The sequence below is a fragment of the Charadrius vociferus genome, unplaced genomic scaffold (assembly GCF_000708025.1).
Source record: "Charadrius vociferus isolate BGI_N301 unplaced genomic scaffold, ASM70802v2 scaffold59, whole genome shotgun sequence".
NCBI lineage: Eukaryota > Metazoa > Chordata > Aves > Charadriiformes > Charadriidae > Charadrius > Charadrius vociferus.
Window position 1 is genome coordinate 931171 of NW_009661371.1, and position 25782 is coordinate 956952.

The 25782-nt window shown below is 39.6% G+C and overlaps 2 protein-coding genes across 2 annotated transcripts in view; one reads left to right on the forward strand and one right to left on the reverse strand.

Annotated features, from left to right (window-relative positions):
* Positions 1-503: 503 nt before the first annotated feature.
* Positions 504-3864, forward strand: RPS3A (ribosomal protein S3A; the record flags this gene model as incomplete). Its single annotated transcript, XM_009893761.1, has 5 exons — positions 504-609; positions 1837-2024; positions 2199-2407; positions 2995-3104; positions 3701-3864. Coding segments are annotated over 5 exons (735 nt in total), but the record flags the coding sequence as incomplete, so codon positions are not given.
* A 6066-nt stretch (positions 3865-9930) lies between these two features.
* The window catches only part of SH3D19 (SH3 domain containing 19), a 31678-nt gene continuing 15826 nt past the window's right edge, over positions 9931-25782 (reverse strand). Inside the window, exons 3-14 of the mRNA XM_009893762.1 lie at positions 25735-25772; positions 23481-23539; positions 20898-21162; positions 19497-19565; positions 18126-18198; positions 17691-17821; positions 15265-15323; positions 13429-13616; positions 13112-13164; positions 12405-12591; positions 11399-11496; positions 9931-10047 (exon numbers count right to left, since the gene is read on the reverse strand). Of these exons, the coding sequence (XP_009892064.1) occupies positions 9931-10047; positions 11399-11496; positions 12405-12591; positions 13112-13164; positions 13429-13616; positions 15265-15323; positions 17691-17821; positions 18126-18198; positions 19497-19565; positions 20898-21162; positions 23481-23539; positions 25735-25772 (1337 nt within the window). The remainder of the gene's footprint in view (positions 10048-11398; positions 11497-12404; positions 12592-13111; positions 13165-13428; positions 13617-15264; positions 15324-17690; positions 17822-18125; positions 18199-19496; positions 19566-20897; positions 21163-23480; positions 23540-25734; positions 25773-25782) is intronic.

Genomic DNA, 25782 nt, shown 5'->3' on the forward strand with positions numbered 1-25782 from the left:
AGCGTGGGGAGCGCTCCGCGCCGGGCGGGAGGGCGGGGAAGGGACAGGGCTGCGGCCTCCGCCCGGCGCCGGCTGCCGTCCTGGAGGGAGAAGGCTCAGTGGGCTGAGGGCGTAGCTTGCTCGCTGTTGAAGTGTGTTATAGCAGCAAAAGTCAAGAAATGAAGTGGGGTGTTCATGGGGAGCTTAAAGTGCACCGCTCCCGAGAGGTAGCTGGAACTGTAGCGCTGTATGGATTTTTTTGTCGTCTTAGCTTTATGATGTTTCTGAAGTTGATTTTCCTCTCTCTGAAGTAAATTGAAATGAATGCCTGCCTCCCTGGAGTGGGTGATGCTAACTGCCTGCATTGACATGCTCACCAACCTGTCCACGTTCAACTTGAAAGCACGAAATGTGGGCGTTTGCATTTCCATTTCACGAAGCATATGGGGGGAGGAGAGTCTTACTTCAGCCTAGTATAACCTGAGAAAAATCAGTAAAAAATCTTCTCTGCTTTATTTAAATTAAGGGTTGATCCTTTCTCCAAAAAGGACTGGTATGATGTCAAAGCACCAGCAATGTTTAATATCCGAAACATTGGGAAGACACTTGTCACCAGGACTCAAGGAACTAGTGAGTAGTGGGGTTTTATGCCGTAGAGGATGATGTATTTGTTCCATGTGGTAGCTCCAAATGAGACTCCATTAAAGAACTGCTGACAAATAGGTTTTGCTCATAATGTTATGAACCTGGAAGTTTGTTGGTTTTTTTTGAAAAACAGGTGCCTCTAACTTAATTGCTTGATTTGAGTGAGTTTTCTTCAGTTGACAGAGTTGTTTAAATAAATGAGCTTAGTTGCAGGGAAGTTAATGCGGTGTGGTGCTTGTTTGTACAAGAGCACCAAACCATGGATATGATACGGAAGGACATGCCTGAAGTTTCTAATGAACTGCTGTTGTGGTAACCTCACGAACTTGAGGAAAGTTACGAATTAAGGAGTAATTCTGATTGTCGCAGAGGGAGACATGGAGGCAGTGTTGTAGGAGACCTTGGTCATAATAGGATCATAATAGGATCATAATAACCATTGTGTTAGAAGAGACTGAAATTCAAAGCTTTTAGGTAAAGCGATCTCTCTGTTGAAAGCTGGAATTGCTAACAATGGGAACATATGTCGATGTATGACTGAATGGTAAAGGTTTTTCTATGATCTGGCACACCTTAGGAAAAGGAAACCTCCATTAAAAACAGGATGATGCAGATAGAGGTAACAGTATTTTTGGAAGGTTAGATGTGTAGAATCATTAAATAGTTGCATTACACTATTCTGGTTGTACTTAAAGTTACGAAGATGGTCGTTATTTTGAGCTGTAGGCATGTGAAACAAGTAAAGTAGGGGCCACTGTAAACCAAGTATGAGTCAGCCAGTGTTAAAATGGTTAATTATTAGAGGTAGAGGTGAAATGAAGGTACTTAGGTGTTTGTTGCTGCTTTATCTCTGCTGAGTACATGTGGCTTTTATGTTTATCTTTTCATTATTGTTCATAACTTCCAAATACTTTGTAACCCCTTCCACTTTAAAACAAACGACCTACTGCATGCTGGAATCTGCAATATACTAGTATTTGGGTTCAGTATCCGATACAATTATCCTAAAAATATTCCTCACAAACTTAAGAAAATATGGTATTTGGTTCTATGAGTTGATTTGATCTTGTTCAAGATACATATAAACTTCAGAGCTGTGAAGCTAATAGCATCACCTACAATTAGAAAATGTCAAATGGAAATTCAGTGTCTGATTTGAATAATACTTTTCTAACGTTAATAAAAGGTGTTTTGTTTTGTTCCATAATACAGAAATTGCCTCTGATGGCCTGAAGGGTCGTGTATTTGAAGTGAGTCTGGCTGATCTGCAGAACGATGAGGTTGCCTTCCGTAAATTTAAACTGATAACTGAGGATGTTCAGGGCAAAAATTGCCTGACCAACTTCCATGGAATGGACCTCACACGGGATAAAATGTGCTCCATGGTCAAAAAATGGCAGGTGGGTAAAGAGCAAGGTCTATGTTGTTGCTAGTGCCTGTAGGAAAGGAGGTAACCGCTGATGCATTGCAAAGCCGTGCTTGAAGTGGCATCAGCAGATATTAATGAATCTCAGGTGCATGGCTCTGAGAAACCTGTTTGTCACATTGATGATAAATGACTGTTTCTTTTTTAGACAATGATCGAAGCCCATGTAGATGTCAAAACTACTGATGGCTACCTACTGCGCCTCTTCTGTGTGGGTTTTACGAAGAAGCGTAATAACCAAATCCGCAAAACCTCGTATGCCCAGCATCAGCAGGTTCGACAGATTCGCAAGAAGATGATGGAAATCATGACCCGAGAGGTCCAAACCAATGACCTGAAAGAAGTTGTCAATAAGCTGTAAGCTTTGGCTGTGTTTCCTTTTTTCTTCCCTACAGTTTAAATAGTTTGTTGGTCAGTTGTCACGGAGTGCTTAGGGCATGCAGGTGCTTCACGTACTGTTTGGCAGAGACCAGGCAAGGTGCCTTTTGTGTTGAAAAGCTAATGTGCCATTTTCTTTGAATACTCTCTTTGTCTCTGCATCGTATTTGACTTCTGTCAGCCATCATGTTTGCATAAATGTAAAGTCAGGCTTGCCAGAGATTTTTTAATTCCTCTTTCTACAGACTAAAATTGTAATTGTGATCAGATGTGGCTGCGATTGTTCTGGGTTATTCTGACAGAATGAAGTTTTCAGAAGTATGGTGTTCGATAGCAAATTTGCTCTCAAAATGAGCACGCTTGCACTATAGCCCTAATGTTGCAAGGAAATTATGTCTTACAATCTAAATGTACTTGAAAATTGTAAGAGTGAAGGTAGTATTGATAATGCAAACTTCTGTAGAAAATTATGTATTCTTAAGAATTACTTTAAGCGCATGTTGCTGATGAAGAAGCAGGCACAGTTTTTAACATTCAGGTACTGATCTGTCCTCTTGACTTCTTAGGATCCCAGACAGCATTGGCAAAGACATAGAGAAGGCGTGTCAGTCCATTTACCCTCTTCACGATGTCTATGTCCGCAAGGTTAAGATGCTGAAGAAGCCCAAGTTTGAATGTAAGTCAATTACTGCACACATTTAGTGTTCTTAGAGGAGGATGTGGGAAGCTGGTACTTTAAAATGCATTTGGTTGTGGATAAAGATGTTAAAACAGCATCATAAGCTTAAGTAGCTGTAGTAGGAGAAAGGCTTCTCCTTCTAGTCTGACACTTGGCTTTCAAGCTCAAAAGCAGAGCAGTGATCGTTTGGTTTGGTGTGTTTTTGAATTCTTGCCTAAAACTGCCGCCGAATGTTTAAAGGCTTCAGCTTGGGAATGAATGATGACAAAATGTTTCGGTCCCAGATGACACGAAATGATTCCATTTTCCCATTTTCTGACGTTCCCATATAATTCAGTACTAGGTTCTTGACTTAACCTCTTTTAAAAAAGCTTTAATTTGCAGTTTCATTATGTCGGACTTATTTCACTGCTTGTTTTTGTCTGACTGTCAGTTAACGCAGGAGCATCTCCTTGCATGAGCTTTCTGGAATGGACGTGATCATACCTACATTAGATGTTCTGGTGGTTTACTTTGTATATGATGAACAATTCAATAGTGTAAAACTGCTTTAAGTAAGTGCATCTCTCACTATTTATAATGCTTCTTTTTAGTGGGCAAGCTGATGGAACTGCATGGTGAAGGTGGTGGTGCTGGAAAACCTTCTGGGGATGAGGCAGGCACCAAAGTAGAGCGTGCTGATGGATACGAGCCGCCCGTGCAAGAGTCTGTCTGAAACTAAAAATTGATTGAAAATAAAAGTTTTAATATACAGAACAATTTGGTTGCCTGTATTGCTACTGGACAATATCGGTACTGGATATGTGGATGGGTTTTTAATAAGGTAAACCTATTGTCTTGGTTTAAAAAAAAAAGAAAAGAAAAAATTGTTTTGGAGATCTGTTTTTCACGATTGCTGTTGCGAGATGGGTGGAACAAGGTGGGTTGTCCTTTTTGAAAGCTGGAAAGTACAATACCAAGGGTTCTGTATGTTGGTTTTTCCCAGTAATTTTTGTCCTCACGAAAGAAATGATGATGTGGCTGTGTGCAGAAGTTGTAGCTTCTGTTAAGTCGGTGAAAGGTGCCCCAAAGAGGAGCATTGTACAAGGCAAATGGGGTGCCACGCAGGGAATCAGTACTTCAGAACTTTTTATTATGAGGAAGTCTTGGGGATTTATCAGACTACTTACTTGAGAATTACATATGTGTATGTTTAGGCTTCTTGGTGGTAATTTATTTGATACCACTTCATGGGATAGATTTGGTCTCTGATACCCAAAAGGTATTAAAAGATCTTTAAGTTGTAATTTTGATTATGGAAGCAGTGTTAGTTTTGAGCAGTGTAGAAGTGCAGAATATGCTCAAGAGTAGGGTTGTGTGTAGTTTTATAACCTCTATCAGAACTGAGGAGTAACTGTAATCCCAGGTGAAAAACCAGTGGAACTTCAGGGGAAAAAAATTCTACCATAAAAGGGCAAGAGTCTATATTCTGAAAATAAAGCACTTAAAAGTACCCAGCAAATTACTTAAAAGTGCTTTTTCCATTATCTTGACAGAACATATGTTTTTGCTTGTTTGGCTCGTGCCAGCTGAGAAAATGTAGAGAGTTTGTTTTTCTGGCTAATATGAGGAGTGTTTTGCACTAGCAGCATGTTTTGTTTAGAGCCGGGCAACAAACCTAAAGTTTGTGCTATTAAAATGTTGGCAAGTTTGTGATTGACGACCGGAGAACACAACGGTGCTGGTCTCTTTGGGGAGGGCACAGAGAGAGTGGTGGCTCTTGCAGTCAGCTGTGAAAGAGCTTAGAACAAGGAAAGGAGGAAAGTAAGGAAATGGTACTGCTGCAACAAAGATACTGGGGGGAAAAGCAGAGGGAGGCTACGCATGAGGGCGGTGCTCTTCAACGGCAGGGATTTTTTACCTTTTCCTAGTTGAGAATTCTGCTTTGGAGCACTTAGTATGCAAAATGAAGAGGCTGATCTCTAAGCCTTTATTTGGAAGACTGCAGGTGATGTGATCTCATGTTGTAACATCAAGTTACTAGTTTAATGATGATATTTAGAATAGCCTGTGACTTAATATTCAGATAACTATATTGGATTGTAAATGTAGGCCTACTTCTGCTTTTTCCAGCGGAGTTTTTTTCACTCTCATGATGCTGAAACAGGAGAGAGGAAGAGTGCTGCTTTTAATCTGCTTTGCTCTTCTCATCTGTGCTGTTGAGGCAGGTGTTATAGACAGTCGTATTTTTGAAGCCATAAATGGTAACAAATGCCCCTTCACTTCTCTAAGAAAAATCAGAAATTTTCACTGGAGTTAAAAAAAAACAAACCATGATTTTGGTAAGTGTGGTGAGGTTGAAAATCGTTGCACCTACTGCAGTAAGGTTTAATGTAGGTGTGTACACATGCATATATATATGCATATAGTTAAGCCCTGCATTAGAGGAAGAACTGCCAGAGCTTTCTAGTAATGGATGTGTGTTGGCAATATTTTCTCTGCTTAGCAATAATTGCGTGAAACAAATCCGAAGGGACTGCAACTGGCCTGTACTCTGCAGACTAGGAGAGTTAGAAATACTAAGGTGTCGTTTCTGACCGTGTTTCTGAAAACTTGTGTGTCTTTTATAATGTCACTTTTTCCTTCAGCTGTACGTCTGAGGAGTATAAGTTGCAAAAAGGCTGGTCCAAGAGGATTTGGAACAAAAACTTGCTTTTTTCAGGTTGGGTTTTTTTCATTTCTGTTTTAGAACAGCAGACTGCTGGCATTACCACGTAGGGGCTCTGGGTAAATGTATGGCTTTATAAAATCATTTCAGATGGGGGGGAAAAGTGAGCAGGAAGGAAAATTTTGTGCATCCTCTGTATTCTCTGTACAAACATCAGCTGAAAGATGATGTGTGAATAGCAGCAATCAGCAGAGCGTGGAACCGCTAATCAGCTCGGGCTCAGCCCATGTCTTTGTCACAAGTAATCTCGCCACGGCAAGAGCAGAGCATCACTGTCTTGGGTGATACCCTGGGACAACAGCTCCTTGCTGCAGTCAGCAAATATCATAGATTCTGCAGGTGGTAAGTGTGAAACCTGCCCCAGCCCGAAGGCTGGAATAAACTGTGTTAAAGCCATCAGGATTCTCTGAGGTGTTTGGATTACTTGTAAAGGGATGCGATATTACTGTATTGGTTTGGGGGTGGTTTTGTTGTTGGTTTTTTTCCCTTATATAAGCAGAATGAGATCTATAAAACTGTCATGTTAAGTGAAAGCTCAGCTCTCCATAGCATGACAATAAAAATGCCATCGTGACTTAATTATAAAAATTTTATTGGTTAAATACATTCTTAATTTACAGAGGTACCATAACAGACTTACTGGACTTAACAAAGATTTATTTAGGACACTGTTAATTGTACACAGAACAAAGATGTCTTCCTGAAGATATTTCCAGAGGGTAGGTCAAACAAAATGTTCTGATAAATGAGGCTTTTATTATCACACTAATGTATGGGGGTATAGCTGAATTTCAAGGTTACAGCTGAAATTTGCTACTATATTGCAGTTAGGATTTTTATTCCACCTCATTATCGGGTTTTTTTTGCAGATTATGTATTATACACCTTAGGAATTTTATGTTATGATCTGTATGCAGTTTCATGGCGATACTAGGCATCAAGAAAATCCCTTCCTGTAAAAGCCAAGCATCTCGCTTGTTTCAGTTTTAATAAATACGCAGGTCTAGCTGCCTGCAGTAATGCAAACAGCCTTTAGATGGTACTCCTTGCTCTGAATATAAGGCTTTGCTGCTCTTCCTGCCCTGCATAATAGGGAGGAGATGATTAAAAGAAAGCAGAGTGGTCTTACCTACTGACAGGCACTGACTTCAAACATTCAGTGGAAGTTACAAAAACAACTGGTCAATACACAGTTATAAAAACGGGGAAGAGGAAATCAGGGAAGAAAATATAAAAAATTCAGTTCTACTTTTGAGACTTGTATCAAAATCTTAGAAAACTGATGGACAAACAGACAGTAAACATCATACACTTAAGCCTCATCCACCATGACGAGGATGCGGTATGCCTTCGCAGGACCTGGGTAGTCTCTTTGTTGGAGTGGGCTTTGCTCAGTCCTGCTGTTCTCCGCCTGCTGTGCGCACTGGGGGTTCGGGAGTTGTGCTGGCACAGGTCGTGGTGGAAGAAGCCCGTTTTAATAGGGTGGTCCACTGAAAGCTTATGGTTGAAGAGTCTTGAGTGGGGGCTTGCAGGAGTCAGGAAAGCTATATATCTATGTATTTGTTTCCTTGGATTGCTCTAGAAGGAGATAGCTGTTTTATTGGAATAAACAAGAACCTTTGGCATCTCCTGGTAGGAAAGTTTGGACAGTGGGAAGGGTTGTTGTCCTCGGAGGTGGACTTAGGTTACAGTTTGATCCCATAGGAGTTCTGGATAGGCTTGTTGGGGACGGTAAAACTGAATAATAGCTGTATAAATTGTGCTATTTCTAGAATAGCACATAATTTATAATTGTTTTTATAATGTTAATCCCCTTCATGGAAGTAGAAATCCAATTCTCTGCTCATTAAAACTTTGTGTGATCTTCATCCCCCCGTTGTGTGAATGGTATTGGTGCAGTTTAAATATACAGCACTTCATGTTCATGAAGCTTCTTGAGAAAAAAAACGGAGGGCTAAAGCCTGTGTCTATATCTACAACTACTGTGGCATAACAATGACTCTGCAGAACAAAACGGTGCTTAGGACCTCACATCTGTGCTGTGTGTTCCTCCAACTCACTTCAGGTGAGCTCCAGTCTGCTACTGCGACTGGATGCCCCATCCCTGCTGCAGGGCGGTCCTTCAGTTCAGTTTTGGCTGTGCGCTTGTTTCTGGCTGCTGCGATGGGGATTAAAGCCTGGGGCGTGCGGCAGGGAGGGCCACCCTCACCAGTTTGCTTAGATGCACCCTGATCTTTTTGGATCGATACTAGATATTAATATAATATTAGCTATTAGGAAGAAATTCTTTACTGTGAGGGTGGTGAGGCACTGGAACAGGTTGTCCAGAGAAGCTGTGGCTGCCCCATCCCTGGAGGTGTTCAAGGCCAGGCTGGATGGGGCTTTGAGCAACCTGGTCTAGTGGGAGGTGTCCCTGCCCACGGCAGGGGGGTTGAACTAGATGATTTTTAAGGTCCCCTCCAACTTTGACGATTCAATGATTTGTTGCTGTAATACTTGGACCTCCTATCGATAAAGTTGTAGGCAGGCACATGACCTAAATCAAAACTATCTCAAGGTCAATCATGATGATTCTAGTTTCCAGTCTCCACCCACCACTCAACGGTTGGCCCTTTTGCAACCTGAACTTCCAGACCCACAAAGAAAAATCTTGTAAGGGTATCTTGATACCTAGTGACCGGCTTCTCTCTGAAGTAATGACTCACGCCAACAGCTTACTGGTTTCTTTCTGTTATATAGTACAAAAGTGATGGAACACTGTCAGCAATGAAAGTGCCAAATGCAGCATAATTTTTTTTCTATTCCAGTCTGATAAAGTTACCAGTTAATCAAGATGCATTTAATTATTTTGTCAGAAGCTAAGTGTTGCAAAAAGGAATTTACCACCAGAATTTCCTATAATGTGAAGCTACCTCAATCATGTCTGCCTTAGTTTGTTGTCCAAGTCGTACTGCTGCTTTTTACTACATGCCTTTGTTACAGCTTCTTGCAGTAACCTCCTGCCAGTCGTGTTTTCCTTAAGGCCTCGACAGACCATTTATAATGATGCTCAGTATAGTTGGTATGTGGTAACAAACTGAAAACTAATCCCATGTCTGCTGAAAGCTAAAACCAAGGCTGTATAATACCCTTCATGTTAAGGCTAGGAATGGTGTTACTGAAGTATGTTCCAGTGCTTGAGTGACAAATGAAATGCGGACTGAGTGAAGACTGGCTTTCCACTTACATGAAGGGGGTGGAGGGGCAAATAGTTGGAATAGTGCAGCTACTGCACAGAGGGGATCTGAGAAAGCTCAGTAAATGCTGTCTGTCATGACTGACTTCAGCTGGGAAAGAAGGGTATGACAGTGCTCAAACAACAGTAGAAAAATCGAAACCTGTATCTGGAAAGGATTTGGGGGGAAGGGAGGAAGGTCTAAGATGATTCATGCCAGTTTGAACATTATTCGTTAAGAGGCAAAATACTTTTGTGATCTTCCTGTATGAGCAGCTTGGGCGAAGAATAGAAGAATACTACACAAGGATTTGCTTCTGAGTTTTCCCTCTTACCAGTACTAGATTTGATATTTTTCTACTATGAAATATCAGTTATCTTCCTTATCCTCTAAGTCATAAAACAAGTGGATTCTACTGGTAACGTGGAAGTCAAGCACTAATGAAACCTGATTATCAAACTTGATCTACATACTGAGTGCTGTAATTATAGCTTAAAAACAATTTTTAAAATTTGGATTTAAAAAAGTTTTCAAAGAAGCCCAAAGCAGCTTACTTTATGCAGACTTTGTGCATGATAAATGTAATACCAGATAGTAAACATACTAGAATGCTATTTAAGTTAAAATGCTGTTGCACCACAGTATTTCCCTTGTTGGAAACAGCTAAAAGTCCTGCTTGTATTTGCTCTCGGAGCATTCATAAAGCATGACTACATACACTGTCACGAAAGACTCAAATTTTCTTATTTGACTTCAAGACACTAGTATGACTGTCTAGAAAAAGTAGTGCAAAACATTGATAGTCATAACACGTTGATGTCTTTGCTGTGCCTTTAGGATAGAAAACATTCTCTCCCACGTGTAGGAAAAAAATGTAGGGAGTACAAAGAGAGGCAACACTTCATGGTGTCTTTAAAATCTGAACAAAGTTCTTGGGAAATATCCCAGACTTCCCTTGTATCTCTCCACACATCCAGTCCTCGTCTACAGATTCCAGCTCCGTTATTGTATCACCTGCCTGTAAGAGAAGGAGTAACGTGAGCCATGACAGCTTACTGTGCAATGTTAATGCATGCATAGCCGATGTTATTCAGAACCAATTATTATCAATCAAATAGAAGAGAAGCAGGATATGGCCAGTCTCTTCTGTTGGTTGCATTTCTTTGAGGTCGTTTGCCAAAACCAGCTGAAGCTTCTTTTAGGGTAAATTCTTATCTATGCTGAAAAAACATTGCCTTCCGGAAGGAAAAAAAATAGCACTGCTGGGTAACTTCCAGTGTTGCTTAAGCTCTCCAGGTAGGTAGGTCCATTAGAGAGCTGGCTCACAACCCCCCTGCCTTGTTATTTGTGTGTTTCCCTGCTCTGTCATCAGGGTTTCTTTTCTTAAAACACTTCAAAGCTGCTACCTTCCCCTCCAGCACCTGGAAACTTTCCTCTTTCCTTTAGAAACTTTCCTTTCCCAAGAAGGAAAGCAATCATTTAAGTAGCTCAGTGTGGCTGTTCAAAATAAACTGCAGCTCCTGTGTTCGATCCTTGTTCCCGTTTTCATTGTCCCATGCCACACCCCTCAGCTGAAGTACTGTCACGGCCCTGGCCTCTCTTCCGGTACCTCTGTTCCCCTTTTCGGGTTTAAAGAATCCTCTATCCTTGCAGCATTGCAAGCTACTAATGCTGAAACTAATTACTTTGCTAGTTTTAGAAGAGAAAATAGTGTGTTCTAGCTGATAAACACAATTTGGGGCCTGCTGTGAAAGTCTGCAGTTTCTCGGAAACTTGCTTTTGAGGACACAGTTAGCTAAATCATGACTTTGAATCTACAAGGACAAGCTGTTTTTTGTTAATGCTGCTTAATATTATCTGGACATCCAGCAAGTATTTAATCTCTCCCCTTGCTCCCATGGTAACTATGTATTGTGCTGCTAAACTTTTAGCTTTTGCTGCACTAGGTGTCCCTCAGAGGCAGCACTGCTGTAGCACTGGCACTCGTACTATTATCCTTCTCAGTGCTGTCTTTCTAGTTAAAAAAAGAGGGTCCCTTGACTGTATCAACTGATCAAGAACTGAATGTACTGCAAAATAAGGTTTGTTTGTCTTGTCATGTTTACTGGATCAGGGAAGTCAGAGGAATTCTGTAACTCCTGAACTCTTTTCAGTGTCTACAGTGATGATTTCACCAATAAGAAAGAGAAGTAGTAAGGGCAAAAATCTTTTTAGAAAGACCATTTATCAAATCTGTTAATATCTATGCCTATTCTCTGTGCTTTGCTCTTTCTTGTTCCAGGCCTATTTTCACAGTGGATAAATCCTATTTTTTAGCATTCTTTAGAGTGCAAGACCTTTTGGAAAATTGGGGTGAAAGTGGTACTTACTTTGAAGGAAAGCTCATCTTCATTTTCTCCATTAAAATCATAGAGAGCTTTGGCTTTTCCTTTCTTCCCTCCTACGGACTGTGACAGCTCTGCCCTGGCTGCAGAACATGGACAAGACAGGTTATTTGGATTAGAGTGAAATAAATGTATTTCTGGAGAAGTCTCCTGTCATTCCTGTGTTTTCTCCCCACTAGTGTGCTACAGGGTGTCCAGTTGTTATTACTACTGCTACTTAGCAAATTCACTTTCCTACTGGAATAAAAATCTCTACTGACACCAGTTCATTTTACAGTACTAACACATTCTCATGGTTCTGCTTCTAAGAGGACTAAATTTAAAGTTCACTTACTTGAACTTTCCAATGGTGATATCTAATAAAAGCTGTCTTTTTCCTCTTTGCACTTGAAGATGAAGCGGCACTCGGTGTGTGCTATTTGCCAGTTAGGTGGAATTTATTTCCTGTCAACTTTCACTCATGGCTTTACTTGCAAAAACTATGGGAAAAAAATGTGATTTTCTGTGTCCTCTGTGAAGGTTTTGACTGCATTGATTTGGGGACCAAACAGAGGCTTGAGGAGAGCAAGCAGCGCTCATTCCTTGCTGCAGCAAAGGGATTACAATAGTTCTGTGCCAAGACACAGCAGTTGTAGTTATTTACAGCTCTACCAACTCTTAAGCTGTGCAGCAGTGTTTTTCTCTTCAGCTGTGGGAGAACCCAGCTCCACACACACCCCCCCTCACCCCCAATCTTTTGTGCCCCTGAATTCCTGCTAAAGGCAGCTAAACCAACCCAGAATCTGTATCACCTCCCAGACTACTTACTGACCAGAGCATTATATTGCCACTATTAGAGAGGGTGGTTCAACACTTGGTTTAGCTTTTGGATATTAAGGACTGTGGTGGTGTGTGGCTTCTTAATGCAACGGAATAGTTGGGTTCTCCCAGAACTGTCATGACTGTCACAACCCAAGGAACAATAAATTGTCATCTAGTAGGAACACTGTACCTGAGCAGGTCTGAACAAAAACTGCTGGGAAAATCCCTTCCTTTTCATTCAGTCTTCCTCTATACCACTCCAAATCTACTTGTTCCAGTATTTGGATGTAGTCTCCCTTTTTAAAGGATAAGTCGTCTTTGGTTTCTGCTGTAAAATCATGAAGCGCTTCACACCACTCTACTGAGTGTCTGTTGCTCTATTCAAGTGAACAGAAGAAATGCATTAATTTTAGAAGCGTTAATGGAGCCCATAAGCTGATGGATACTGGCGAAAGCAGCTGTACAGAGCACGGGTGTCCTGACTTTCTCTCATACAATAGTGTCACTGCAGATGTAGACTAGAATGGCATTCCAGCAATTACCACAGAATTTCATCTAGGCTCAGACGCATTCCTTTTTATCATTGGTGGCAGAGGACAGGATTAATAAATTCAAAATTAGACCACTGCAGCAATACTTAAAATAGAGCTAACAAGAATTTGCTTAAGCACAAAGGATAAAAATTTACTTATGTTAATTTGCCAGAAGCTATGAATTCAATCAGTTTAGGCCAACTGTCAGAATTCAAGATGTGCCCATGCAGCACTGTGTGCTGCGGGAGTTGTGTTACATTCAGGTTTAAAGTTGTGCAGTTAATCTGACGTTATAACAGAAAGTCTATGTAAATCTATGAAACCGCTATGTAAATTTCGCCGCTCACCTATACAATTTTATTACCTGAGGAAGGGAAGAAGAAACCTCCACCTTGTTCTGCAGTGCTGCTCCTGTACCTACATAAGTGAAGGACAACTTAGAAGACCCGCAACGACTATTCAGAACATTACTAATGATAGAGATTTTAGATATTCAAAGTGATTATTAAGAATAACTTCTTAAGAAGTCCTACTATTCCTTTTGATTTTTCTTATCTGTCTTCTCTCCCTTTCTACCTCCTTCCTACATTCATTGTCCTTTTAGACTTTTCTCCTATATGTTACCTATATGCATGTAGTACAAAACCATGTTGTGGAAGATTTTTGCAAACATATTCATACCTGTTCCAGGCAGATCTTCAATTATTTCCACAAAGTTCAAGGGGAAAATTCCAGACGTGCCTCTGAGTTCTCCTTTGGCCCACTCTTCATTTACATATTCTTTAAGGACAATAGTTTCACCTTCTGAAAAACTGAGCTCATCTTTCTGATCGCCAATATATTCAAATCGTGCTACACATCTTGGGCCTCTGAACAAAAAAAGAAAAAGAGAAACTTACTTTGCTTATTTGTTATTATTGTCCACTTAATAATAAGGCAGCATGGTGCAAAATATGGATTTATATCGTTAATTAAAATGGTGAAAGAATACACTGAAAATAGAACAGGTAGAAAATTGGGGTCTAGACCCGATTCTTATCTCTGCTTTCTGAGGAGGATGAGTATGGAGTCTGGAGGAATTGGACACAACTTCTGCATCCCAATTCCTGACTGTTACAGTACTTAGCATAAGACCCTGTTTCTTTTCCAAACAACAACAGCAACAAAAAAACCCACTTTATTTCTGGGCTACCTGTCTCATTTTATATTTTTGCCCATATCCAAGTAAGTGTCAGGATATACTTTTGTTAAGAGTTTGATGGGTTTTTGAGCTAGCATCCAATTTAGATGCAGTCAAACACAGGTGGAGGGTGGGTGTTGTGTATTTGTCCCAAATACATGGAGCTTTCATAGGGGGAAGCTAGTTTTTATTTACTTTGACAAACTTTATTTTGTAAAATCTATGCCAGGCGTGAGGAAATAAATTATCTGTCACAGAAAGAAACATCAATGCAAATTTTATATAACTTGGTATAATACTAAAAAACCCATTTTTTCCTCATTGAAATAGATTTAATAATTTAATAAACTATTAAAATACATTTAAGAAATTACTGTAACAAAATTTTTGATTTATCAGAAATACCATGCTAGAAAAAAAGTGATAATAGACTTTAAATCTTTCTACAGCATCATAGCATACAACCAATGTAAGAAGCTTGATTCCCACCCTTGTCCCCCACTCATATCTTTGCAAAAGCTTCAGAACAGAGCTAACACTTTCTGTTTCTTTCTCAGTTGCAGAAGCAACTTTTAAAAATAAAGTTTTGGTTAAGACAAGCCAAGCTCTGTCTGAAGAACAAACTGAATGATCCCATTGATACTAGTTCTGCCTCTGCCTGAATTTGCTTTAATTACTACCATGAATGACTATGAAATCCAATCAATCGTCATTGAGTAAAAATGGTATGAAAAGTTGTTCCTTGCCCACAAAGCTTAGTACAAGTTGTTTGCAAATCAGAAATGAAAGTGCTTGAAGCACATTTGATAATTTGATCTGGGGAACTTTAGATTCACCTGTGTAGTTACACACTTTAAGGTTTGAGAGATTTCTCTACTTAAAGTACAGGTACATTCTCTCCCATTTTATCTTGTTCTTTCAAATAAGTAGGAGCCCTACCATGTTACATCTTACGAGGATATTGAAAGAAAGTAACAAGGCCGGGAGCAAAGAGGGGAGAGTGCAATGATGCTGAAGTGAATCAGGTTGGTTCACAGTTTCTGTAACCAATTTTCGTGAAAAATTATGGGAGATGCTCTTCTAAGAGGAAGGAAAGCAATCTACCACTTTTTTTGAAGCCAAGAAGTGAGTTTTTAAGGCTTTTTTTTACCTGAATGAGTCTTATTAAAACATCATAAACTTTCAGTTTTGAGATCTTAATTTTTAAAAATGTATTTTGGAGAAGAAAGTGTTAACCATACTAACCTCAGCACAGATAGCACCTGCTTCAAAGTTATCTTTCTTTTTACTTCCTAGTAAATCAAGATGAAAAAGAAAATAAGATTTATCTGACTCACCTGATACACTGTGATGAACAGGGTATTTTTTTCTTGTTGCCTTCTTCTGGAACATCAATCTAATAAGACAACAAAATAAATTAAATCTGCAATTTCAGGCTCATGGCAACATAACTACAATAAACTTGGAACTGGTTAAAATCATCTATTTTTCAGGTAAGCATCAACTCCAGTTATGACCTCCATGTGATGCTCTATAGTCACTGGCATGCTATGATATATGTCTATATTAACGCAGATGTATGCCTGATTTCTCATTTTTCTATTTCAGGCAAACAAGGAGCACTATTTAATGTTTTCTTTTATGAAGATGGTTTACCGTTTCTACTTCTACCATGAGTGATTGACAGAATATGGGACCGGATGCTACCACATGTTGTTGCATTTAGCTCCCAGCTTTCAATTGGTAATTGCTCTCTATTATTTACTAGCACAATATATCACAATAGACAAAATTATAGTTTACACATATCCTTTCTGGGCTTTGGTAGCCAGCTGTCCCCCAAACAAAAACACATCTCACAAATCTCACTGGAACTGGAGAAGTACAATTTAGAAAATCAATACACGGATATATCAAACAGACAGCATTCAAGTCCTTTATCATAAAAGGATTTCAATTGTATTTTTTGTGTGACGTGAAGGATGATCTGTATAAGACTACAAGCCTAGAGACCGTGGTGAGGAGCTTTGGGTTACAGCTCACTATTGCATGAGCCAGTTCCCATAAAAATCAACAAGAATGTTTTATTAGCTTATGTGAAGGACTGAAGGAAATCATGCTGCCTTTTAGGACAACTAATCTTTGCAGTGCTGTTGCTGGAGGAGCTGGTATCTGTGGTGTTCTGAAGGTTCTATGGGAAGTAATATCCATCTAGTATTGTTAAGTGTCCAGATATCAAGCTACTACTACCTAGTTCAATATTGTAAAACGCACTATAGCATATTGTATAGAGACCCTGTATCAAGATCAAAACTGACATGAATGAACAGGAGAATTCACTCAGAAAATCAGCCTCATCTACTGCACTCTTTTCCTTTTTTTTTTTTTTTTTTTTAAATTTTGCTGACACAAAAGATTTTTCCACTCACAAGGGTCACCAACTTTTACAACTAAAATTTGAAACGCATCTTCCCTAGCTCTTATGAAGTTATATCTGTCTGTATCAATGCTGAATTTGACCCCAAATATTCATTCCACAGCTTTAACATAAAATCTTTTCTCTATTAGCCACCAGTAGTAACAAGAACTTTTAAATTACATTTTTGGTCTGTGTAGAAGCAGGTAATCAATTTAGCTAACAAATCTTTCTCATGAAAGAGAATTGAGTATGGTTCCATTACTGCTAATCCCGAATCCAGTTTTTATTCTTCAGCACTTCTCAAATCTTAAAACCTTTCTCCAATAACGCTATTACAAACTAAACAGACACCCTGTGTAACACACTTTGATGATTACCAAATACTTGGTATTGTCCACGTAGCAGCAGTGCTCATCTCTGCCAGCTGACCCGGCTCAACACAGACTTACTGTCTTCAATGCCCAGTCACACACCTTCACTGCATCCTGGTGGCAGTTTAGCATTCCTCCGTGTCTTTATCGCTGGTGCGGATAGCCCAACAGCCATTTATACTGCCACAAAATGGACTTCAATCTCAGACCCAGGCTTGCAATAGATTTGACCCAGCTTTTGAGGCAGTGAACCGTACTGTATCTCTTTTAAAGATGAGGCACTCAATTAATTGCTATTGGGCTCCAAAACAGCACCTGTCTCTCGCCTGCCTTTTACTGTCGAGTATCACATTCAGTAACAGGATTGCTTTAAGCTGCTCACTTGCAACAACACAATCTCCTTGCACTGTGCCAACACAACCATTTGTGCAGCAACTTAGTAAACCACTTAGGTGAATTGATCCAGCTGGAAAAAAAAATATTCTGGCAAGAAAAAAAACCATGTTTTGTTGGGTCCAACTACTGCTCTGACCTAGGTCACTGCAGGGCTATAAAAGTGTTGATTCCAGCACAGTTCAAGGGACGAGAACATGAGAGAAGCTGGTGGGTGGGAGAGAGGCACAAAAATAAATCATCTTACTGAGTGTTGATTCTTACATGCAGCTGAGAAAAACTATCTGCTCTGTAGACCCTAAGAAACTACCCAGGTGAACAAAGAGAATCTGGTAAGGGCCATGATTTTCTCACTTGACTTCAAATTAACAGCAAAATAATCCCCATAACAAAAATTGGTCATGCCAAATCGAGCATCTTTGTAATACCATACAAACAAGTTATGTCTTCTGTGTTGCCAGAGGGAAAAAAGATTATCTAAATACAGAATGGAGTCAAACACGCAGGAGCTATAGTAAAACAGAACCAGAAAACCAATGCAATAGGATCTTATGTAGCAATGTATACAAAGCCTACATACAACTACTTTAACAAAGATGGCGGGAAATATCCCTGTGCGATTCCCACATTTTCCTCTGTACCACTCAGTATCGATTTTCTCCAAAAGAAAAACGGTGTCTCCAGAATGAAGGTTCAAGTCATCAGCATGCTCTGTAAGACAGCATCATTTCAGTTAATGGTAGTTGTCACACTCACTGATTTTCTCTAACTAAAAGCTTCTTAATAGACAAAACAAGAATGAGTTTTCAAAAAGTCTTAATTATACTTGATAAACCAGTTAGCTTTAACTAAGAGACTGGCACAACTATAGCTAAACCCATGGATTTGAACAACTCTACATGCAGACCTTGCAGGCTGTGCTTCCTCATAATTTTTAAGATCTAATTCCTAAGAAACTTCCCATTTGAAAGTCTTGGAGTAAAACAAGCTTCCAGAATATTCACATGCTACTTACCTGCAGGAAAATCATGCAGGACTACAGCGTGAGGTGTGCTTGTGTCAGGAACTTTTGGAGGGCGGTTTGAATCCTGACAACAACAAATAAATCCAAGTAGTTTATAAATCATGGAAGACACTAAGAGAGATTCTCTGCTATGTACTCTGAAAGTAGTTTTCTGACTTGGGACACGATGTTGTTCTGCTATCAGAGAATCACCTTTGGGGGCAACAGTTAGTATTGGTCACACAGCTATGGGTCTGAATTCTGTATGCCTTTCGCCAGTGTAAACCAGAATGCATTTCACCAATATCCACTTTTGAGCCAGTAAAAGGAAGTGAAGATATGTAACTTTTCCCAGTACAGACAAAGCCTCAGCTATCTGTGTGGGTCAGAAATCTGGACCATTGATAGCAATCCTCATTGCAAGAGTTGTGGCCAAATTTTGCACTGTTGCTCGATACTACGAGCTGCCAGTTACCCTTCCTTGTTGGGAGAGAACACCCCAGCCCAACTCTCCCCAGCACACTCAGCAAGGGCAGCACATCTGCCAAGCATTTCAGAGGGGCGAGCAAGCCACGAGGCCTTTGCTTACAGGAAAATAACGCTGAGGGGAAATGACAATTTTGTTGTGGGATCTTTATAAAGGGAAATTATATCCAAAATGCTAAGCTTTCTTCTCTATCCCACCCACTAGGAATTTTGAGAATGTACTGATGGCAATCACTGTGCGTGAATTACATTCAAAGTATTTCATTGCATACAAAAAGCCCAACCAAAAAAGCCCAACATGGACAAAGATAAGGCCAGAATAATATGAATTACAACAGATAATAACCAATTGGATAGAAATCTATTTCAGCCATGTAGGTTTCTGATAACAATCAAAAAGGCTGCTCAGAGCTATAATTTATACTAGCTATTTAATATTAATACAGTTATGCCCTAGAACCAGGTTATGTTCTATAGAAGCAGAGAGAGGAGAATACTTTGAAGTCCATATGTCAGACCCAATTCACTGATTTGTCATGTACAGCATTTCATAAAACTACTCGTTTATCTTTTGCCCACTTTTCAGATACTCAGCCAAGGGAGCGATTATCTTCTCATGAGACAGAGGAACTTTACCAGTTTCCTCTCCCTTCTGGCACTCCAAGTAATTACTGTTGCTCTGCTCCATAAGCAGAATGTCGCCATGCTATAAGGCAAATCACCATTATTGGGTTTTGTTTTGGTGGATGTTTTGTTTTTATTAAAGAAACACAAGGATTTAATAAACCACTATTACATTTCTCAGTGTAACCTCAGTGTAAGCCTAATGCACTTGATACTTTAATGCAACAGGAGTCTCGCTCATTAAATATTTACCAGCAGAAAAAAATGCCTTACCTTAGAGGACAGTTCTTCAGGGTTCCTGGGAAGACAATTTTCCTTGGCAACTCCATGAGGCACAGGTAGCTTGAATAGAAACAGGAATGGAAGAGTTTGTTTCACTTCTAAGCACCCGAAATTTTCACTGCAAGTGAAAATGGTCAGACAATGGAAATATTCAAATCACCTACTACAGGTAACTAATTTAGGAGTGCAGTGGAAGAGGACAAGCTCCTTCGGGAGGCATTCAGAACAGGACTGCTGGTGATAGGAACTGCCACTTCAAGAAACACAGGTGTTGTCATCTGCTTTAAAAGTGTCTTAGCCACCTAACCGGTATCATACCATATAGTGCATGATATTCAGCAATGCACTGACACAGAAATGAATTGATTTGTCATGTGGGGCACTGGAAAAACAACCTGGCAGGAAAATTTCATTGACGGTAACACTTGAGGGCAGAGAATTACTAGTGATCTCCTACTGAAAAAAAACCTCATCCACAAAACATGTCACAGGTTTCTTATGTAAAGAAGTGTGGCTACACCAGAGAGGAAGCAACATCCTTCCCTTATCTCAAAGCTGCTCCTACTATCAACTTAGATACATCTTTCTCTCTCTTTCTTGCTCCTCTGCTTCACCAAGGAGCTAAATGCAGCAGTGAAGATCAAAGCGAAGGCAACAGAAAGGTTCCATTTCATGCTGAATGTTGATGTTGTTCATGGTACGGTTGTGTGGGTGCTTTTTTTGATAACTCTGGTTCAAGCAGTCACCAGCTCTGATCACTGACCAGTTCAAGTATCTGGAGAAACACACTCTCCTTTTTATCTGTAATGTTGATTATGTTAACGATGAAATAGGGAATATTTAATATTCCCTAACAACACATGCAATACCAAAAGGAAATATTTTTATAACAAAAAGAGATGGCATCAGTAGGATGAAAATGTAAGATAAATGATTTTACATTCCTCACACTTTGTAGGCTTGATTAAGCAAGGAAAACTACTTTTTAAGTTCTAATGCCCTCCAATTTTTTAAGCATTTTGATGTATACAAGGAAAAACAATGTAGAAATGCAATTATTTAGCATCATTTTACATGCTGTAATAGAATTCAGAACTGGTGACTGTAAAATGAACACCCCAAACCCCAAAGTTATGCATTAAAGATATATAAATTACATAGATACACAAAAATACACACACATCTGTACTTTGCATGCATATATTACTTTCTCCAGGATTACCTTACAGTACTTATCACTATTTATCTATCAGTATTTTCTAAGGAAGATTATGCTGATAAATGCACCTTGAAAGCCACATCATAGTAACCCACCTTACTACCTTTTTGACTACCAATTTAACAGCACTGGTTTATAAAGAACAGTCTCAGATATTCTCTCTCAATCCTCACCATGTATTTATTGTAGAGAGGATGACCTGGTTTAGGTCTAGGAGGTAATGCTGGATCTGGATTTTTAAAGACTTGACTTTTTGCTCTCTTGGGTCCCAATCTGAACTTGCTGGTTTTTTTATCGGGAGCGATGTTAGAAGTAGATCGCGAAAGAGCATCCTTCTGGGACGAGGTCTTGGTTGCAGAGAGTTTTGGTGGAGGTGGCCTTCCAGGAACACCTTTAGGTGGGGGAGGTCGAGCAGGTACAATTTTTCCATCCACAGGCCTAAAAATGTGGCAAACCATCAGAGAAATGTGCATATTAATAAGCCCGTTGCCTCGTCCTGCTCCACAGCCCTAGCTATAGGGTATGCAATACGGAAACTTGACTCATGATGACCTGGGCTGTAGAGTGTGTAGTGTCTGAAGCTCTCTGGGAATACATGAACTCTTCAGGTACTGGGACTGGATGATCAAGTCCTTAGACAGATCCTTTGGCTTATATTTCCAAGTCTGCTCACCACTTTCGCTTATGAACAGCCTGCCAGGTTTCTCAGGGGCCCGCTACATAAGCAGGATTTCTTTCAGCAATCCACCTTTAGAAAGAGCTTTGTCTGAAGCTGCCTCAGGACAAAGTTCTTCCAGTGGAGAGCTTTAGTGACAGCCCTGAGAAGCTCTGCTGATCTAGCTAGTCTTCAGGGATCAGCCTAGCGCATTCCCTGGGACATCATTTACCTGAAGTGATTTTTGGACATCTGCTGAAACTCATGACATATGACCCCACTTTGCACAATAGAAGAATTTACCATTTTTATGCAGCAGATGTCTACTGCAGAAAGAAAACACTGGTGAAAATACTCAAGTTTTCTGGCAATGCTGGAAGTACCACACTCTCATTAGTGTACCGATAGTTTAGAAACCAAAATCAGAGACTAGTAAGTGACAGTGGTAATTTAAAAAAAAAAAATTAAAAAATCTAAAAAATGCTTAGTAAAGCATTGATAAAAAAATCTGCCTATACAGTACACACAAGCCATGATTTTTAGAATCAAAGAGTGTGGCCAAATCAACAATTTGCTAATTAAAAATCACCTCTGTTATAAACAAACTTTATCTACATAAAACTTTGGCTTCCTGTTATTAAGAACCCTGGTACTACCACTATTCCAAAAATAGAATATTGTTTGACTGTTGTTCAGAAATCTCCGGCCAGTTACTGCAATTTTATGCTACAATTGTCTCTCTTTTTTTCATGTAGTGTAATTCAGCATAATTATTTGCTTGCATGAATTCCTCAAGGGTCTTTAAAAATTTTCAACCACAACAAACGTGCATTAGTGGATCTTTGGAGTATCCTGACATATTTTGTGAGTGTTGTCCACCACTTGAGAAGATAGTAGTGCTCTACTAATGCTGCTGCTAAGTCCTCTGTTACTATTTAAGTATAGATTATTTTTTAAATCTCAAAAAAAAAAATTCCACTTTTGTTCAACTTACACCTCTCCCCCTTTCTTCACCTCATCCTAAACTAAGCATTTTAATACTGACAAAAGGGGTAAGACTGCATTAAATCTGGAAACAAACCAATCCATACGTTTGTAAGGCAACTCAAGTAAACAAGAAAACCCTAACAAGCAAGTAAGAGAATTATTACTGCTTACTTAAAAAAAAAAAAATATCCATTTGAACAGAAGAGTGAAAGGACAAAGTGTTTACTGCAGTTCCAGAGACCCTTGGGAGAATTAGGAATGCTGTTATGCTAAACAGAACGGGGGAAGGTAACAAGCCCCTAAGGGGCAATAATGAGGTGTTTCCTTGTGGGTACAACCACATTCTTTCCTGTTAATAAATATTATTATCGGTAGACTAAGTTTAATAACTGAAAGATTCTCTTGTCCTGAACAACAGAGCAAATTCTTGTGTTTAACCCCATAGATTTAGAGAACAGATACCGAGACAGCCACAGTAGGCTAGCTAGACAATGCCTTATCTCCCTCCAGTTTGTCTCTGGCATTTAGTGGACCTGAATTTAAGACTGGTCCAGCTACTTTTGCCTCTGCAGACCTTCCTTCTTGTTGCTTCAAAAGAATAAAAAAAAAAAAAGGTTATCATTGATTCTGCACCTTCACAGGCATTTTAGGTCTGAAATGAACTGTATAAACTAGCCAGTGCTTCTGGGAAGGTGCTGGCCCAGCATCTGCTCTTTTCAGGGTGGCAGCATCTGCCACCTTCATTCCTTCACCACTCAAACCCAGCCACAAGTGCAAGTGCTGTTGATCAAAAGGTCAGCAACATGCAGGAGGGGATGTTCTACGTTCAGCTGCGGGTGGAAAGGTTAAAGATGTAGAAAGGAATGACTGTCAGCAGCCACTGTACATTAGCTGAAGAGTCAAACAGCTGTCCTCCTATAATCTCCCCGCTCATACCAATAACGTACAAACAAGTATTTATCAGCTAGCAACTTGGTCCTGCCTATTTATTAGTGAGCATACTACCTACCCAAGCCTATTGAGTTAGGACTAGAGCTGGTAGCGCCTACACTGAACTAGGCAAACTAACTCAGAAGCACCACTTTTAAGTGAGTCACTGAAGAGTTGCACTTACCTTGGGGGTAGTACAGGTTCTAGCTGAGGCACTCCACCCTGTTCTGAACGATCCAACTCCTACAAAGAGTCAAAAGAAAAAAAGCCATTTATTTAAGCCTAAGAAACAAAAATTACCTTGTTTAAATGATGCATTTCTTATATTATATCCTACCGATTGGAAAAAACAAGAGTTTCTGGAGTCTGGGAATAAAGTAATAAGTATTATGGTGTGTTCTAGCATTTTAAAGTCTTGTTGGACATAGAAGGAGAGGTAAATAACCTGGCTGACTACCTGAATCACATGTGCATTAGATATGACCCAGCCCTCTTTTTCTACTACATGGGAGTCAGGGCTTAAGAACCAAATTCAGGAGAGCAGTACAAATCTACAATTTCACTGCCTGTAGGATTCCAACTGCCACAGTGACATTATCAATTTTGATTTAACTTTGACAGATGAAACCCTTTGAACAGGCTTAAAGCATAAAACATGACATTGATGCAACTCACACAGGACAGCATCTCTTGCAAATAACATTAGCTCTCATTAAAGAAGGTATCTAAGTATGTTTCCTAGAGATCTAACCGATAAACCCTGGTGAATCTTGCTTTGGCAGATTAAGGTGTCACTCCTCCCAGCTGCCCATCCTGACCCTGCCAAAGATTACTACCCTGTAGCAGAGTCAGCAGAGGGAAACATGTGCCATGTCTGAAGGGCTTGGACCACAGTAATGGATTAACAAGTTACCATCCTTTCTGCCTCCTGCTGTTCATTTTCATCCCAGTGCCAGAGAGTACTGCCAACTCCGCTGAACAAGCACAGCTGCTGGTGGAGCAGCGTGGTAAATCAGAGTGCTGAATCTGGGTTCAAAAGTATCCTTTTTGAACCAGTAATTTTAAATAAGTCTGAACAGTCTTGTTTACTTAATTAGGGATACATGTGCTTGGAACCAGTAAACAATTTATTTGATTTTTCCCACCCAAAATATACCTAGATATATTTTGTGACATAATTTTGACCCCTGATTAAGTCCCCAAATGAACGCTCCTGATTAAATGATCCTGATTAGAAAGAAAACAACCTGCCACTTTCAGATGGGGATGTTATCGTCATACCAGAAATTTTCCTCTTCTGTATGAAGAGGAAGAAATCTGTGCCAACTGCTGCTTACAGTCAACATTTTTTACTGTTGCTGGTTAATCACTTCCACCAACAAGCAATACTAGTTTTAGAAGCACAGAAGTTCTTATCTTTCCAAAGATAAGATTTAAATGTTTCAGTGGAGTTGATGCAGTCTTCTTCTTAAAAAAAATCCTCTGAAGCTTACACACACCTGCCACAATAACCTAGATGACATTGTAAAAATTTGGGGGTTGCACTGTATAAAATTATATTTAATGTCTTGTATTGGAAATTATTTTTTCAGCATTATCCAGAAAATATGGGACCTCTATGAATAGCCTCTTCAATCATGACATTTAAAAAACCCTTTATCCTATTAGCAGAGGTAGCCACAAAGGCATTTGCTGGAAGCTGTCTATCCAGTGAGGGCTTCTGATTTGATTTGATTTGATTTGATCTTTTTACTGCCTGTGGTTTCCCTGCCATTCTTGCCATCACAGCACTCAATATTTGGAAACTCTACTGTCATTTTCTAGTTTATTTTGTAAATCTGTGTCAAAGGGTATATAGGATACACAGCTATGTCTTCCCTTACGATGTGCTCAGGAGTGAGGAGCAGAACCTTACTTTCCAAAATAGATGGTTCTACTCAGGCTCTGACAGGACCAGTAGAAAAAACTCTAGAAGAAGAGAGCTGAAGAAAGCAAGCTTCATTCATCTACAGAAAAGTTTCCTCTGCCTGAAAATTAGCACAGACACAAAGAGGTACTGTGTGTATGAAAGTAAAAAAGATACATTTCTAAAGGATGATATTCACTATGTAAATCTCATTGGACTTCGAACCACTTTGCAGTGCTTTTGAAACTAAATTGTAGAGTATCCTGATTCCAGCTACTAAATACAGAAAATTGAAGATAGATGTGATCAAAGTTTAGTGAAATCAACAAAGTGCTTTTCAGAACTGACAGCAGTCTAAATTACCTAATTAAATTAGAGGATGCAATTAGAATAAAAAAGCCTTATATTTTTGAGTAGTCCCTTTCATCCTTTGGTCCTTCAAATAACTTACTTTACAAATGCTTGAGAGTCACAAGACATCTGTTAACCAGAGCAGACAAAGTTCTAATGCAGGGAAACAGTTCTAACTTACCACTTTTTTTACTATGTCAGCACTGTTGGATTTTCCCGCTGTGGTATC